This window comes from Pan troglodytes, chromosome 2 (genome assembly GCF_028858775.2).
Source record: "Pan troglodytes isolate AG18354 chromosome 2, NHGRI_mPanTro3-v2.0_pri, whole genome shotgun sequence".
Lineage (NCBI taxonomy): Eukaryota > Metazoa > Chordata > Mammalia > Primates > Hominidae > Pan > Pan troglodytes.
This window is the reverse complement of record NC_086015.1, coordinates 51,046,488-51,065,050: the sequence shown is the minus strand read 5'-3', so window position 1 is coordinate 51,065,050 and position 18,563 is coordinate 51,046,488. Positions and strand designations below refer to the sequence as shown.

The following is an 18,563-nucleotide window of genomic DNA, read 5'->3' as shown; positions in this document are numbered from 1 at the left end:
GTTTTCCATGAAATTACAGTCAAGCTGTTGGCCATGGCTGCAGTCATTTGAAGGCTGAACTAGATATAGAGATTCACTTTCCAACCTACTCACATTGTTGTTAGCAGGCCTCCATTTCTCCCAAGGGAGAACCCTTCATCATGGTAATATTTTTGTGTTTTCTAAAAATCATGGTCAGGCCAGGCGTGGTAGCTCACACCTGTAATCCCAGCACTTTGGGAGGCCGAGGTGGACGGATCACCTGAAGTCAGGAGTTTGAGATCAGCCGGGCCAACATGGTGAAACCCCATCTCTACTAAAAAATAAAAAAAATTAGCTGGCCATGGTGGCTCATGCCTGTAATCCCAGCTACTTGGTAGGCTGAGGCAGGAGAATCGCTTGAACCCAGGAGGCAGAGGTTACAGTGAGCTGAGATAGCGTCACTGTACCCCAGCCTGGACAACAGGGCAAGATGCCATCTCAAAATAAATAAATAAATAAATAAATAAATAAATAAATAAATAAATAAAATCATGTTTTCTTTTTTAAATTATACAAGGCAGAACTTTTTTTTTTTTTTTTTTTTTTTTTTTTTTTTGAGACGGAGTCTCGCTCTGTCCCCCAGGCTGGAGTGCAGTGGCGCGATCTCGGTTCACTGCAAGCTCCGCCTCCCGGGTTCACGCCATTCTCCTGCCTCAGGCTCCCGAGTAGCTCGGACTACAGGCGCCCACCACCACGCCTGGCTAATTTTTTTGTATTTTTAGTAGAGACGGGGTTTCGCCGTGTTAGCCAGGTCTCAATCTCCTGACCTCGTGATCCACCCACCTCGGCCTCCCAAAGTGCTGGTGGGATTACTGACGTGAGCCACCGTGCCTGGCCGGCAGAACTTTTTTTTATTTTTTATTTTATTTTAAGAGATTAGGTCTTGCTCTGCCACCCGGGCTGGAGTACAGTGATGCGATCATAGCTCACTACAGCCTTAAACTCCTGGGCTCAAGTGATCTTCCCACCTCCCAAATAGCTGGGACTACAGGTGTGCATCACTGTACCCTGCTAATTTTTTTAAGAGATGCGGTCTCACTGTGTTGCCCAGGCTGGTCTTGAACTCCTGGCCTCAAGCAGTTCTCCTGCCTTGGCCCTCCCAAAGTGTTGAGATTACAGACGTGAGCCACTGTGCCTGGCCAGCAGTACATTTAAAGCTTTGAAAAAAAAATGTTCAAAGCATTATCATCACCACATTTCTGTCTCTCTCCCAGCACTCCTCATTACCCCTTAAAAATGAATTATTGTGGATGTTGAAGACTCCCAACAATGTTTCCTGCACATAATACTTAGTATTAAACAGTAATTTTTACTTCTGTTCATATTTTCATAATGAAGCTGTATTAAAACATTTGTTAAAATGGCCATGACAAGGTATCCTGTTTTAATTACTAAAACCCTAACTGTATTAACTACTTTCATTTTTTATGATCCTTTAAAGCAAGTTTTATGTATTTTATATATTTGTCTTGACTTGAAGTTTTTTATCCCATGTTTTCCTACTTAAAATGATTTTTTTTTTAAGATAGTAAGTCAGACTTTATTTAAGAGGAGCCAGTGGGGATAAGTATGGGGACCACTGTGATGGGATCTTGGAGTAGGGGAAAGAGATTTGACTCAATTCCTTAAAATGATTTGTAACCACTTTTTCAAATTATTTACTATTATACTGTATGTGTGTGTGTACATATACATATACATACATAAATGTTTTAATGGGTATAATACCCTATTTGCTTATATAGTCATCCATTTTACTGGGGGTAGTCATTTAAATGGAAAGTTATTTTTCATAATTATAAATAGCATTCCATTAAACATGCTTATAGTTTTTTTCTGCTTTTTGTTTGCTGTTTGGTTTAAAATGACTGTTGTTACAGAAGGCTAGTAAAAATGTGGGCATTATTGGTCATCAGGTGTGAATTGTTTGTGTGTGTGTGTAGGGAGAGAGTATGTTTCATTCTCCCTCCTACAGAATGTTTTGGGTTTTGGTTTTGGTTTTGTTTTACTGTCAGTTTGACTTGGGTATGAGCCATATTCTTTCTTGGACCAAGCCATTAGTTTTGAGTTTTTCCCTAAAAATATGTATCAGGGATACAGTAAAAATGGTTTATGTCTATCCCCATTCCTATTCCTGAAATAGGTCCCATCTTAGTACTAGAGCCTAAGCAACAGCAATGAAAGATATCCATTAAAGACTCCTCAGTAAAGAGCTCACTGGCCATATGATTTTTCTTATAAAATAAAATCCATTTATTCCTTCCCAATGAGAAAAAAAGATTCTCTTGGTTTTATTCATTAGCCCTAAGAGCCAAGCATCACAATTTACTTGCTTCTAGTCTTTCATTCTGTCCCTATCAAGAAGTACTTACTGATTCCCTAATCTACTTTGTGTGTACTTAAGTAGTAGGTAAATGGGCTGTGGTGGTTCAACTATCCTTCCGTTCCCCACTGTGTGAGATTAATTGATCAGATGATACTGGGCTTTGGGGGTATTGAGAAACATAGAATATATTGTTAGTATGTGTTTTGAGTCCTGGTTTATCATTTACTGTGCATCCTAGAAACAGGCATTAATATTCTTGAGTCTTTGTTTTCTCATCTATAAAATGAGCAGAATGCCTCAGGATGGTTTGATTTGCATTAAGATAAGGGATATTAATAATGATAGATTCAAAGCACCATATACCTTGATGGTTACTTACACAAATAGTTACCTTAATAGTATTCAGGGGAGATTATTGACATTAATGGGCTGTGAAGTAACATCTGGTCATGTTCATCCATCTGTTGTCTAGCCCTAAAAATCTGACCTCTAGGAGCCTTGAAGTTTGTGTTGTTGAAGCCCAGTGTTAACCATACAACATGGCTACTCAGAGTTTGCAAGCTGTGATAACCTTGGCGGTGAAGTAATATGTAACATGATATAATATACATTTATGTCTGTGTATCTACATATTCAGTATCTTTAATATTTGGAGCAAATGTGTTATCAGAGGTGACTGATTTTTTTACACAACTGCATACTAAACATAAAAGCTCAATTTTAACAGAGGTCACGTAATTTGTAGTGGTCTTGTGACACTAATAAGTGACTTACTCTCACAAAGTTATACAAAATTACATCTCAAGAGTTTGAGTGCTTAGACTATAATTTTTCATTTTAGGTTGGTGCAAAAGTAGTCATGGCTTTTGCTGTTAAAAATGGCGAAAACTACTTTTGCACTGACATAGTATAAAGTGAAGTGATCCAGATATAAAGTAATAATGATTTTTTATTATTCTAGAGGTGGTAACAGAAAAATTGTATTTTTCTCTCTATAACCTATTGGACCTTCTCACATTTCTTCTGTAATTCCCATTAGAAATCACATTTTAGGCCGGGCATGGTGGCTCACTCCTGTAATCCCAGCACGTTTGGAGGCCAAGGTGGGCAGATCACCTGAAGTCAGGAGTTCGAGACCAGTCTGGCCAACATGGTGAAACCCATCTCTACAAAAATACAAAAATTAGCTGGGCATGATGGTGGGTGCCTGTAATCCCAGCTACTGGGGAGGCTGAGGCAGGAGAATCATTTGAACCCAGGAGGCGGAGGTCGTGGTGAGCCAAGATTGCGCCATTGCACTCTAGCCTGGGAGACAGAGCGAGACTCTGTCTCAAAAAAAAAAAAAAAAAAAAAAAAAGTCACAGTTTAAAGATACTTCTAGTGGGTATATATTTGAGAAACTAGCATTCGTGTAACAATTTTTTTTTATTTTTGGAGACAGAGTCTGGCTCTATCACCCAGGCTAGAGTGCAGTGGTGCAATCTCGACTCATTGCAACCTCTGCCTCCCAGGTTCGAGATTCTCCTGCCTCAGCCTCACTAGTACCTGGGATTACAGGTGTGCACCACCATTCCTAGCTAATTTTTTGTATTTTTAGTAGAGACAGGGTTTCGCCATGTTGGTCAGGCTGGTCTCGAACTCCTGACCTCAGGTGATCCACCTGCCTTGGCCTCCCAAAGTGCTGGGATTACAGGCTTGAACCACCATGCCTGGCCACATTTGTGTAATTTTAAGTCATTTGAATGAGCGGGCTCTTTAAATGTGATACAGGTTTTTCAGCCGGGCGTGGTGGCTCACATCTGTAATCCCAGCACTTTGAGAGGCTGAAGCAGGAAGATCACTTGAACCCAGGAGTTTGAAACCAGCTTGGGCAACATAGTGAGACCCTGTTTCTACAAAAAGTAAACAAAATTAGCCGAGTGTGGTGGCACATGCCTGTGGTCCCAGCTATTTGGGAGAGCTGAGGTGGGAAGATTGCTTAAATCCAGGAGGTTGAGGCTGCAGTAAGCCGAGATTGTGCCACCGCACTCCAGCCTGGGTACAAAAAAATGAACATTCATGTTTTTCTGTGATACAGAAAAAACAAAAATCTCGTATAGGTTTTTCCTTAGCAAATAGAAAAGTCACATGACATATGTACATGTGTCACAAACGTGTATATCTTCTGCATTATTCCAGTCAAACTGGTTTATAGAAACCAAATTAATACTGTTAAAAGCCTAGAAGTCTAGGCTTTTAACATAAGTAGATACTGCTGTTGTTATCTCCCAGCCAACATTTGGAGGTGTTCTTCTAAACCACAGCTTTATTCCATATGAATCAAATACTAGTGTCTGCATAATGAGCCTTACTTAAACATCCGGTCTTGTCAGAAAAATTCTTCATGAACATATTGTCACTGATGGCCAAAGAAATTTTGTCTTCCAAAATATTAGCAGTTTTCTATTGTACATTTGGATGATTGACTTCCTGGTCACTCTAGAAATAACATGTTTTACCCTGGTGATTTTTTTTTTTTCAAAATTAGAATTTGAACTAGCTTTTTTATTGTTTTATAAAATCAATATCAGAATATTAAATGTTCACACTCAAAATATGTTAGGTAATTATGAAACCCATTCTATTCCAAATAAGTGAAGATACCAGTAGTAGGAAATGAAGTCAAAGAAGTTACAATAGGGTCTTAGGGGGAGCTTTAAGAGGATTTTTGGTTGTTAGACTGAGTAATGTGGAAATCCACTGGAGCAGTTAGAATTGAATAGCGTGATCTGACATATTTTGAGAGGATCACTGGCTGCTCTGGGTAAAAGAGATTGCAGGAGTCAAGGGCAAAAGTAGGAGACTGGCCAGGCATGGTGGCTCATGCCTGTAATCTAAGCACTTTGGGAGGCTGAGGTGGGAGGATCGCTTGAGCCTTGTAGTTTGAGATCAGCTTGGTTAACATGGCGAAACCTCATCTTTACAAAAAATACAAAAATTAGTTGGATGTGGTGGCATGCTCCTGTAGTCCCAGCTACTCGGGAGGCTGAGGCAGGAGGATCATCTGAGCCCAGGAGGTTAAGGCTGCTGTGAGCCTTGATGGCACCACTGCGTTCCACCCTGGGTAACAGAGTGAGACCTTGTCTCAGAAAAAAAAAAAATGTAGGGAGACAAATAATGGTCATGGCAAGAGAATATGGTCACTTGCACATGGTATGAGTAGAGGGATAAGAAAATAGGCCAGGTGCGGTGGCTCACATCTATAATCCCAGCACTTTGGGAAGCCGAGGTGTGGGGATCACTTGAGGTCAGGAGTTCAAGACCAGCCTGGCCAACATGGTGAAACCTCGTTTCTACTAAAAATACAAAAAAATTAGCTGGGCTTGGTGGCGCACGCCTATAATCCTAGCTACTCAGGAGACTGAGGCAGGAGAATTGCTTGAACCCAGGCAGCAGAGGTTGCAATGAGCTGAGATTGCGCCACTGCACTTCCGCCTGGGTGACAGAGTGAGACTCTGTCTCAAAAAAAAAAAAAAAAAAAAGAGAGAGGAAATGAATACAGGTTGAGTATCCCTTATCTGTAATGCTTGGGACCTGAAGTGTTTTGTATTTCGGATTTTTTTCAGATTTGGGAATATTTACGTTATATATACTTAGTGGTTGAGCATCCCTAAGTCAAAATCCAAAATATTCCAGCGAGTATTTCCTTTGAGCACCATGTGGACGCTCAATAAGTTTCATATTTTATAGCATTTGGGATTTCTGATTAGGGAAATCAGAAATGTTTATGCTCAGCCTGTACATAAATACAATCATGTGCCATGCAATGGCGTTTTGGTCAACAACAGATGGCATTTATGACAGTGATCCTCGTAAGATTATTATGGAGGTGAAAAATTCTTCTGGCCTTCTGACATCTTGATGATCCTGACTCCGTGTAAGCCTAGGCTAGTGTGTGTGTTTATATCTTAGTTTTTGTTTTTTTATGTTGATACATAATAGGTGTACATATTTTCAGGGTACATGTGATAATTTAATATATTCATATAATTTGTAAAAATCAGTGTATTGAGATATCCATCACCATAAATATTTGTCTTTTCTTTATGCTAGAAACATTCAATTATTCTCTTCTAGCTATTTTGAAATATACAATAAGATTATTCTAAAGTATAGATACCTTACTGATCTATGAAATACTTGGTCATGTTTCCTCTATCAAAATGTATGTTTTTCCCATATATATATATGTTTATATATATAAGAAACATAAATTTATATATATAAGAAAAACATATAAATATACGTACAAATATATAAACTTATAGAATAAGTTTATATATAATATATAAATTCAGAATAAGTTTATATATATAATATATAATATAAACTCATAGAATAAGTTTATATATTTAATATATAATATAAACTCATAGAATAAGTTTATATATAGGCTGGGTGCGGTGGCTCACACCTGTAATCCCAGCACTTTGGGAGGCTGAGGCGGGCGGATCACAAGGTCAGGAGATCGAGGCCATCCTGGCTAACAAGGTGAAACCCTATCTCTACTAAAAATACAAAAAATTAGCCAGGTGTGGTGGTGGGCACCTGTAGTCCCAGCTACTCGGGAGGCTGAGGCAGGAGAATGGCGTGAACCCGGGAGGCGGAGCTTGCAGTGAGCCGAGGTCGCGCCACTGCACTCCAACCTGGGCGACAGAGCCAGACTCTGTCTCAAAAAAAAAAAAAAAAAAAAGAATAAGTTTATATATATAAGAATACATATATATATATTTAGAAAACTTATTCTATAAAAAACTTATCGAATAAGAATAAGGATATAAAAAAAATATTTGGCCCAGTGTGTTGTCTCACATCTGTAATCCCAACAATCTGGGAGGCCAAGGCAGGAGAATCACTCAAACACAAGAGTTCAAGACTAGCCTAGACAACATAGCGAAACCCTGTCTCTACAAATTTGTTTTTAATTAGCTGGGCGTGGTGGCACATACTCGGGAGGCTGAGATGGGAGGATTGCTTCAGTCCAGGAGTTCAAGGCTACAGTAAGCTATGATCACACTACTGCATTCCAGCCTGGATGACAGAATGAGACTCTTTTTTAAAAAAAATATAGGCCAGGCACGGTGGCTCACACGTGTAATCCCAGCACTTTGGGAGGCCGAGGTGGGCAGATCACAAGGTTAGGAGATGGAGACCATCCTGGCCAACATGATGAAACCCCGTCTCTGCTAAAATAAAAAAAATTAGCCGGGCGTGGTGGCACGCACCTGTAGTCCCAGGTACTCGGGAGGCTGAGGCAGGAGAATCGCTTGAACCCGGGAGGTGGAGGTTGCAGTGAGCCCAGATCGCACCACTGCTCTCCACCCTGGCGAGGAGGAGGGAGGAGGGTTGTTTATACAGCTGTAGAATGTGTTTGTATTTTAAGATAAGTGTTATAAAAGAGTTAAAAAGTTGAAAAAATTTAAGTTTATAAAGTAAAAAAGTTATAGTAAGTTACAGTTAATTTATTTAAAAAAATGTTTTATAAATAAACTTAGTGTAGCCCAAGTGTTTATAGTCTACAGTAGTGTACAGTAATGTCCTAGGCCTTCATATTCACTCACTCACCACTCACTTACTCAAAGCAACTTCCAGTCCTGCAAGCTTTGTTTATAGTTAGTTCCCTATACAGGTGTACCATTTAAATTTTGTTTTTTTGAGACGGCATCTCGCTCTGTTGCCCAGGCTGGAGTGCAGTGGTGCCATCTCGGTTCACTGCAACCTCTACCTCCTGGGTTCAAGCGATTCTTCTGCCTCAGCCTCCTGAGTGGCTGGGACTACAGGTGCATGCCACCACGCCTGGCTAATTTTTTGTATTTTTAGTAGAGATGGGATTTCACCGTGTTAGCCAGGATGGTCTCGATCTCCTGACCTCGTGATCCGCCCACTTTGGCCTCCCAAAGTGCTGGGGTTACAGGTGTGAGCCACCGTGCCCGGCCTAAAAAATTTTTATACTGTATTTTTACTGTAACTTTTCCATGTTTAGATACACAGATACTGTTATGTTATAGTTGCTTACAAGTCTTTATTACAGAAACATGCTGTACAGGTTTGTAGCCTAGGAACAACAGACTATACCATATAGCCTAGGTATCTAATAGATTTGTGAGGTGCACTGTATGATGTGTAAGTACCTCATACACTTAGTAGGTTTGTGAAAGTACATTATATGATGTTACCACAACAATGAAATCTCCTAACAATGCATTTCTCAGAATGTACCCCCCTTGTTAAGCAATACATGACTGTACATTTTCCTCTCAGGCTTTGTGATACTATTCTGATGATAATTCTGCCTTAACAATTAATGTTTTTCAGTCTGGTTTATTATCCAAGTAGATTAAGCTGATCCAGAATACCAAATTAAGTGTTCTTTTCCTTTTTCCTGTGTCCTGTCAGTAATTATTCGTTCAGAAACCTGCTAGGTAGCTGCATTGCCTATTCAGACTACTTGAGTTTTTACTGGTATCATTTGGAATTATATTTTGTATTTTGAGTACTTAGCATTTAATGTTTCTGTAATCATTTTACCTGCTAGAATCTCAGTCCATAGGAGCAAAATCTCTCCTTAAGCACAGGATACATGTCTATTCAGTTCCTTAACAGTCACCACCTCTTAGGACAGCAAGGCTATTTTTCAGTCTTCTTATCACCTCTTCTTCTTTAAGCAGATTTTCTATGCTTGAGAAATAATTACAGAGTAGGTTTAAGCCCTAGCATAGTACTTATTTCTTATGAAACTCCAGGCATGGGCAGTACCTGGTTTTGATGGTGGTCAGCACTAAATGAGATGATGTATGTTAAGGGGCTTCTTGCATCATAGAACACTGTATAAATTGGTGTGTTGTGAGAATTTCAGATGCATTGATTCTGCTGTCTTTCTGCCAAGGGGTTTTATCATAGAAGACTACAAAAAGCTAAAACAAAAGGTAGCTTAAAATTTGATCATCTTATTTACTATGATTCACACCCTTTGACCTTTTCTGATCCAAACAACCTGTTTGTTATTTCAAGTTGGTAGCAAAAGCCTTCCTGAAAAGAGCAGCGTGGCATTGTTTCTTGGATATCCCAGGAGCAGCACTTCATTGGTTTTTGCTTATAGAAACTGTCCACCTGTTTAGTTTTCAATGTCATTCCAATGTCATTGAAAGCTAAACAGTTGGAGAATTTCTATGACCAAAAAAAAAAAAGTTTTTATTTTCTTATGATAAAGTAAAATCAAAGTAAGTAAATGAATAGGGAATTAGTAAAAAAAGAAACCTTGGGGTTTGAAACAAAAAATTGTTTTGCACATTTATGTCCAAATATATAAACAAAAAATTTTAAAATGTTATGGGTATATCTTTAAGATTGTGCCAACTTGGAAGTCAGTCTGTTTATTAAAGTGACAAAAGCTTAAATTATTGATTTCTTCATTTTATCTTTTAGAGTTATGCCCAGCCAAGTCTTCAGTATATCCAGGGGCAACAGATTTTCACAGCTCATCCACAAGGAGTGGTGGTACAGCCAGCCGCAGCAGTGACTACAATAGTTGCACCAGGGCAGCCTCAGCCCTTGCAGCCAGTAAGAAATGTTTCAGTTGTTAAAACTCATTGGCTGTCTACTTTGTCTTTAGAAGGTTTTCTTTTTGGTTTGGTTTTGTTTTGCGTTTTATTTTTGGGTTTTTTTTCACCTGTTCTTTGTTTTTTTATTTTTATTTTTATTTTTTTATTTTTTTTTGAGACAGAGTCTCGCTCTGTCACCCAGGCTGGAGTGCAGCGGCACAATCTTGGCTCACTGCAACCTCCACCTCCTGGTTTAAAGCGATTCTCCTGCCTCAGCCACCTGAGTAGCTGGGATTACAGGTGTGTGCCACCACGCCTGGCTAATTTTGTATTTTTAATAGAGACGGAATTTCCCCATGTTGACCAGGCTCGTCTTGACCTCATGACCTCAGGTGATCCACCCGCCTCGGCTTCCCAAAGTGCTGGGATTATTTATAGGCATGAGCCACCACGCCCGGCCCGTTTTTAAATTTGTGTAGCCACCAAATTCACCTGAGCCACCCTGAGGGCGTGAACTCAACCATTTTGTAAAAAAAAAAATTTTTTAATTCTGTGGAATTTATAGTTCCATTAATACATATTTTGCTCCGCACCTGTAGTCCCAGCTACTCAGGAGGCTGAGACAGGAGAATGGCGTGAACCTGGGAGGCAGAGCTTGCAGTGAGCTAAGATCGCGCCACTGCACTCCAGCCCAGGTGACAGAGCAAGACTCCATCTCAAAAAAAAAAAAAAAAAAAATGCTCCTAGGATCCTTTTTATTTGTTGTTTACCCTGACCTTGTATTTTTATATTTTACTATGAATTTTTGAAGTAATAATTTTTTTTTTTTTTTTTTAACTCTGTCACCTAGGCTGGAGTGCAGTGACACGATCTTGGCTCACTGCAACCTCCACTTCCTGGGTTCGAGTGATTTTCCTGCCTCAGCCTCCTGAGTAGCTGGGACTACAGGTGTGCATCACTGCGCCCAGCTAATTTTTGTATTTTTTTTTTTTTTTTTTTTTTTTTTTTTTTTTTTTTTTTTTTTTTTAGAGATGGAGTCTTGCTCTGTCGCCCAGGCTGGAGTGCAGTGGCATGATCTCGGCTCACTGCAAGCTCCGCCTCCTGGGTTCTCGCCATGCTCCGGCCTCAGCCTCCTGAGTAGCTGGGACTACAGGCACCCGCCACCACGCCTGGCTAATTTTTGTATTTTTAGTAGAGACGGGGTTTCGCTGTGTTAGCCATGATGGTCTCAATCTCCTGACCTCGTGATCTACCCGCCTTGGCCTCCCAAAGTTCTGGGATTACAGGGATGAGCCACTGTGCCCAACCTTAATTTTTGTATTTTTAGATACGGGGTTTCACCATGTTGGCCAGGCTGGTCTTGAACTCCTGACCTCATGATCGCCCACTTCAGCCTCCCAAAGTGTTGGGATTACAGGCGTGAGCCACCACACCTGGCCGAAGTAACAATTTCCTAGACCAGCTATCTATCAGTATTTACCACGTACAGGTTGAGTATCCCTTATCTGAGCTTCAGGGGACCAGAAGTATTTCACATTTCAGAATTTTATGGATTCTGGAATATCTGCACTATAATTACCACTTGAGCATCTCTAATTTGAAAATGTATAGCTTGAAATATTCCAATAAGCATTTCCTTTGAACATGGCCTTTGAGTGTCATGTCAGCACTCAAAATGTTTTGTATTTTTGTATTAGGGCTGCTTAACCTGTACTAGAATATGATACTGTACTAGTCACCATGGACTAGGCATGTAGAATTGTGTGATATACTTCACTATACATGTTGTACAATGTTTAAAAAAAGTTTTTTATATGATGTTTAATATTAAGATAAGCTTTTGGTATTCTGCAACATATGTAGGAGGATATGGTGAAATCTCAAAGTGTTGTTGTTTTTGGATAAAGTGGAAAATAAGAGGTTGGCATGGGAAACAATTGAAAAAACCAAACAGAATAGCATGGTCAAATCAGCACTTTAGAACACTTACAGTTCTGGAGAAAGCTCTTGCAGCAATCCAGCAATTGATGATGACTTTAGACAGGACAGTTAGTGAAGATGGACTAAAAATACTATATGTGAAATAACAGAATAATAAGATAATGTGTACTTAGAGCAGATGTTTGAGTGGTTGTTACGAGTTGAGTTGAGCCCTTCTAGCCTTTTTTTTTTTTTTTTTTTGAGATGAAGTCTTGCTTTGTTGCCCAGCCTGGAGTACAGTGGTTTGATCTCGCGGCTCACTGCAACCTCCGCCTCCCAGGTTCAAGCAGTTCTCCTGCCTCAGCCTCCTGAGTAGCTGGGATTACAAGTGCACACCACCACACCCGGCTAATACTTTTGTATTTTTAGTAGAGACAGGGTTTCACTATGTTGGCCAGGCTGGTCTCAAACTCCTGACCTCGTGATCCACCTGCCTCGGCCTTCCAAAGTGCTGGGATTACAGGCGTGAGCCACTGCGCTTGGCCGACTAGGCATTTTTAATACAAACATAAATAAGTTTCCGTTTGTATTCTTAAAAGCTGATCTTTCAAATAAGAGAGAGATGATGATCACAAGAGAAAGATGGTGACTACACTAAAAATAAAGTTTTGTGTTGGGAATAAGTACTGAATGGTTTGGAATACATATTTTTTCTTTTTTGCCTTAAACTATTAAGAGATAAATGGTTTGGAATATTAAGTGACACAGAAGCTTGGGGAAAAGAGGTCACTTTATAAGCTAAAGGATAGGGTAATGGAGGAATTGAAACTTAAGCTGGGCCAGAAAACCCCAGCTGGGTGAAATAAGAGATAAAAAAGAGTATACACAAAGCAAGAATGCTCAAAGACCCGTGTTTGCTTAAAAGTGAACACATTTTATCTGAGCCTGGGGTCTTCAGGTTCCTCTTTAACTGTGCAAGCAAAGGTAAAGGTAAAAAATGTATTCTTCATTAATAGGCTTGAAAGAAGGAACAAGTATATATCCTTGTGGTGATTACTAGTCTGCTAGGGCTGCGGTAACAAAATACCACAGACTGAGTGGATTAAATAACAGAAATTTTCTCACAGTTCTTGAGGCTGGAAGTCCAAGATCAAGGTGTCAGCAGTGTTGGTTTCTCCTGAGGCCTCTCTCCTTGGCTTGCGAATGGCTGCCTTCTTGCTGTATATACCTTTTCTCTGCGAGTGTCCTCTGGTGTCAGTTCTCTTTTAATAAGGACACCATCCTATTAGATAAAAAGTCCTCACTCTTTTGACTTCATTAATCTTAATTAGCTCTTTACAGGCCCTGTGTCCCAGTAACAGTCACAGCAGGATTAGAGCTTCAACATACATGTTTTGGGGAAACAAAAATCAGTCCATAAGTGATTATGAGGTTTTTATGTTTTTCAGAATGTGGCACTAATATTTTATAGTTTTGAGGTTTCAAGTACGGAAAAAATATAATGGATAAATGTTAACATTCTGTCATATTTGCTTCTCAGGGGGTTTTTTGGTTTTTCTTTTTTTTTTTTTTTAAAGATAAAGATATTTCTGGATCCCATTTAGTTAGTTGGTATCCTGCAGTTGATATGCCTTAGAATTGGTGTTTTAAAGTTGAAAAATGCTGCTCTATATGATAAACTATAGGGTATCTTGGATGGTAAACTTAGAGTCAACTGTCACTTTTCTGATAGCTCTGTAAACCTCTTTATATATACTGTCCCTTATTTCCCAGACTGTACCTTTCCTTTATCCTTTTTTTAAGAGGGGGTAGATGTACATTTTTACATATTTAAGTGGGCTATTTTGTCCTATTCAGCCAGATTAAGAGAGAGATCACTGATCAAAAATGTGTGTGTTTTCTTTGTAGTCTGAAATGGTTGTGACAAATAATCTCTTGGATCTGCCGCCCCCCTCTCCTCCCAAACCAAAAACCATTGTCTTACCTCCCAACTGGAAGACAGCTCGAGATCCAGAAGGGAAGATTTATTACTACCATGTGATCACAAGGTAAGAGGAGCTGTATGGGCGTTCCCATGTCTGCTTTTACTTAATCAAAGAAGTTGCCACTATAAGGGGAGTTTTACAGTTGTAAACTTCTTGTCATTAGCTTTTCACTGTGCTTGAAGGCTGCTGGATTTCCAGAATCACATCTTAAATGTATTTTAGACGTTAGACTTTGGTTCTTTTTGTATTTGTTTTGGTGTATTTTTATTTTATTTATTTTGTCACCCAGGCTGGAGTACAGTGGTGTGATCTCAACTCACTGCAACCTTCTGCTCCCATGTTCAAGTGATTCTCTTGCCTCAGCCTCCCCAGTAGCTGGGATTACAGGCATGTACCACAATGCCTGGCTAATTTTTGTGTTTTTAGTGGAGACGGGGTTTCACCATGTATGTTGGTCAGGCTGGTCTCGAACTCCTGACCTCAGGTGATCTGCCCCGCCCGCCTTGGCCTCCCAAAGTGCTGGGATTGAGCCCCTGCACCTGGCAATTTTGGTGTATTTCTAATCTGCAAGACTCTTGGAGAAAGCTGAGGAGATTTTTAAAATGTTCCTTCATCTAATATTGTGTAAGTATCAGGGGTCATAGACAGATCTTTTCTGTAAAAGGCCAGAAAATAAACATTTTAGGTTTTGCCAGCCAAGCAGTCTATATCATAGCTACTCAACTCTGCTGTTCAATTTTTTTTACGGACAGCGCTTTTCTATTTCCAAATTAAATAGCTAGATTGTTTATCCTTGACACACATTATTTATGCTTACTGTAGAAAGCAAATATAGTAGAAAAGTACTAAAAAAGGAAGTATAATTCCTGGAACTGCCACTACTCAGAGATAACTCATTAATGTTTTTAAAAAATACCGTTTAGACAGATAGCTTTATGTGGGTATATGTACTTTGTGTGTGTGTGTCTCTGTGTGTGTGTGTGTGTATATACACCCATCTATATAATCTTACGTAAATTGTTAAGATAGATGTTTTTGTAGTCTGCTTTATTTACTAATCTATTTCATAGAGCTTTATCAATTAACATAGAACTATGGAATTTTTTCTTTAAAATTTTTTTTTTCTTTTTTTTGTAGAGACAGAGTCTTTCTTTGTTGCCCAGACTGATCTGCACGAACTCCTGGCTTCAAGCGATCCTCCCACCTAAGCCTCCCAAAATGCTGGGATGACAGGCGTGAGGCACCACACCCAGCTACAACTGTTAGTTTTAGTAATTGTTTATACTTTGCTGCAGGGCTGGCAAACTATGCCCACAGGCCACTTGTTTTGGCAAATAAAGTTTTATTGGAGCACAACCGTGCACATTTGCTTACAAATTGTCTATGGTTGCTTTCACACTACAATGACAGAGTAGTTGTGATAGAAACCATTTGGCCCACAGGTCAAAATATTTATCATCTAATCATTTACAGAGAAAGTTTGCCAACCCCTGCTCTATTGTATAGCTATATCAAATTGTATTTAACTCACTCTCATTGATAGGTCTTCACTATTTTATATCTAACTATAACCTTGGGCATCCTTAGGGACACTAATCTTACTACTTCTTCGAGAGGGTACTTAGAAGTGGAATTGTTGGGCAAAACAGGTACACATTTTAAATTGAGAAATATTGTCAGCTTACCATTAAACAATAGTTTGTATCAATTTGGACTCTCACAAAAAGAAGTATGTATAAGTTCCTTTTAGCCATGTACAGCAGCTCATGCCTATAATCCTAATGCTTTGGGAGGCTGGGGCAGGAGGATCGCTTGAGGCCAGGAGTTTGAGACCAGCTTGGGCACCATAGTGAAACCCCATCTCTACGAAAAATACAAAATTAGCTTGGCATGGTGGTGTGCACCCGTAGTCACAACTAGTTGGGAGGCTGAGGCGAGAGGATCACTTGAGACAGGAGGTCAGATCTGTAGTGAGCCATGATTGTGCCACTGCATTCCGGCCTGGGTGACAGAGCAAGACCTTGTCTCCAAAAAAAAAAAAAAAAAAAAAATCCTTTTCCCTCATGTCATCTATTTTAACCTTGCAAGTCCAACAGGTGGGAAATATTTTTATTTTCAGTTATTTTACTATTGAGATGGGATGTCTTCATTCGATTGTTGGTCATTTGTATCTTTTGTGAGTTACTTGTGTGGGCCATCTACCCATTTTCTGTCCAGTGTTAGATTTCTTTATCAAGAGTTTTGTTTCTGATATCTTGTGACATAAAGAAGCTTAAAATTTTCATATATTTTCCCTTTCTGCTTAGAAGGGCCTTCCTTACTCGCATTAAAATGCTTCTATAGGTTGGGTGCAGTGGCTCACACCTGTAATCCCAGCACTTTGGGAGGCCAAGATGGGCAGATCACCTGATTTCAGGAGTTCAAGACCAGCCTGGCCAACATGATGAAACCCCGTCTCTACTCCAGATACCAGAATTAGTTGGGCTTGGTGGCAGGTGCCTGTAATCCTTCCTACTTGGGAAGCCGAGAGGCGGGAGAATTACTTGAACCCTGGAGGCAGAGGTTGCAGTTAGCTGAGATCGCGCTACTGCACTCCAGCCTGGGTGACAGAGTGAGACTCTGTCTCAAAAAACAAAAAGGCTTTTATAAAATGAGTCCTCATTATGTTGCTAATTGAATGTGTAATGATTTTAAAAACCATGTGTGGTTTAACCAGAACTTTTTTTTTTTTTTTTTTGAGACAGAGTTTTCACTCTTGTTGCCCACGCTGGAGTGCAGTGGCGTGATCTCGGCTCACTGCAACCTCTGCCTCCAGGGTTCAAGTAATTCTCCTGCCTCTCAGCTTCCTGAGTAGCAGGGATTACAGGCACCTGCCACCATGCCCAACTAATTTTTTTTTTTTTTTTTTTTGTATTTTCGGTAGAGACAGGGTTTAACCGTGTTGGCCAGGCTGGTCTCAAACTCCTGACCTCAGGTGATCCACCTGCCTCGGCCTCCCAAAGTGCTGGGATTACAGGTGTGAGCCACCACACCTGGCCAGAACTTTGTTTTTTAACACCAAAACAAATTTTAAATATTCTAGTGGCTCACGCCTATAGTCCCAGCACTTTGGGAGGCTGAGGTGGGCGGATCATGAGGTCAGGAGTTTGAAACCAGCCTGACCAACATGGTGAAACCTCACCTATACTAAAAATACAAAAATTAGCTGGGCGTGGTGGCACGCACCTGTAATCCCAGCTACTCAGGAGGCTGAGGCAGGAGAATCACTTGAACCCAGGAGGCAGAGGTTGCAGTGAGCTGAGATCACGCCATTGCACTCCAGCCTGGGTGACAGAGCGAGACTCCATATCAGAATCAAAAAAAAAAAAAGTTTGTATTTCTTATTTATATATGTACCTTTCCCATCTTTTCTAGGTTTTCTTTATCTGGTAGCTAAGAACAGACATGTATATATTTGTTCAGTTTCTATAATAACACCCTTAGCTGCTTGTGGTTCTTTTATTGTGGTAGAAATCTTGAGCCTTTTAAAATAAATGAGTTGCATAGGTCAGAGGTAAGCCTATTTTTACAATAGTCTATATATATGTATATACACTGATTTATATCAAGTGTCTTTAATGTTATGTTGTTGACTGAAGATTGATGTGGTGGTAAAGCAGAAGACTGTAGTGACAAGACTGACCTGCCAGATTTGTTAGATCCTTTGAGGCTTTTGACATTTTAAGTCACTGTCCTCATAACATTCTCTGTTACAGCTGGCTTCAGACTCCTGAACGTGAATATCCTTACTTCCACTTTTTATCCTACAGATCTTTTTTAAAAAAGAAAAATCTTTGCTTGCTTATTTTCAAAATGACTGTAAACATTTAAAGGGTTAACATGGCTGAAACCTTCTTTTTGCAGTCGGTTGGGAATATTTTTAGCAGAGGGTACAAGTTTTTGTTTTTTGTTTGTTTGTTTTTTAAGACAGAGTTTCACTCTTGTTGCCCAGGCTGGAGTGCAATGGCACGATCTTGGCTCACTGCAACCTCCGCCTCCCAGGTTGAAGTTATTCTACTGACTCAGCCTCCTGAGTAGCTGGGATTACAGGCGCCTGCCACCACGACTGGCAAATTTTTTGTATTTTTAGTACAGATGGGGTTTCACCGTGTTGGCCAGGCTGGTCTCGAACTCCTGACCTCAGGTGATCCACCTGCCTCAGCCTCCCAAAGTGCTGGGAGTACAGGCATGAGCCACCATGCGTGGCCAGGGGTACAAGTTTTTAAACTGTACGTATTTTTCTTGTCAGTCATTAAACCAGAGGGGCAGAACTATTAAAAAGAAAACTCCTAAAGCAAGGGATAATTTTCTCACGTGGTCAAGGACTGCGAGAGGTGTTACATGATTTATTTTGCTCCAGTTATATGCTAGGTACAGTCACTGTTTACCTCTTCATCTACAGAGGGGTGACATAGGCAGGGACCTATTTCCTGTACATTTTAGGCTTTGCCCAGTCTTATTTGCATGACATTAAGAGTCAGGTGAGAGACAGACAGGATGTTTGGGTTTACTGCTCTCTTTGACACCCAGTCAGTGTTGCCACATCATTGCCCACAGAAATACAGTCATTGAGGAGGGGCATGTCTCTGTGCTAGAATCATTGCTGTTAGGAAGATAGAAAAAGTTTGTCTTTAACTCATGGAGCTGACTTATTCTATGTCTTATTGTATGTTGTATTTTATGTATGTATGA

At 40.0% G+C, this 18,563-nt stretch overlaps 1 protein-coding gene across 8 annotated transcripts in view; it reads left to right on the top strand.

The window, feature by feature from the left end:
- The window catches only part of SETD2 (SET domain containing 2, histone lysine methyltransferase), a 147,399-nt gene that overhangs the window by 107,453 nt on the left and 21,383 nt on the right, over nucleotides 1–18,563 (top strand). For 4 of the 8 annotated variants that reach the window (XM_063805652.1, XM_016940925.4, XM_063805655.1 and 1 more), the window contains 2 exons: nucleotides 9,812–9,946; nucleotides 13,756–13,895. In XM_063805652.1, coding sequence (XP_063661722.1) covers nucleotides 9,812–9,946; nucleotides 13,756–13,895 — 275 coding nt within the window. Of the gene's footprint in view, nucleotides 1–9,811; nucleotides 9,947–13,755; nucleotides 13,896–14,121; nucleotides 14,457–14,969; nucleotides 15,094–18,563 lie in introns of those variants that run through there. The other 4 variants (XM_063805654.1, XM_063805651.1, XR_010155172.1 and 1 more) reach the window with 3 other exon arrangements.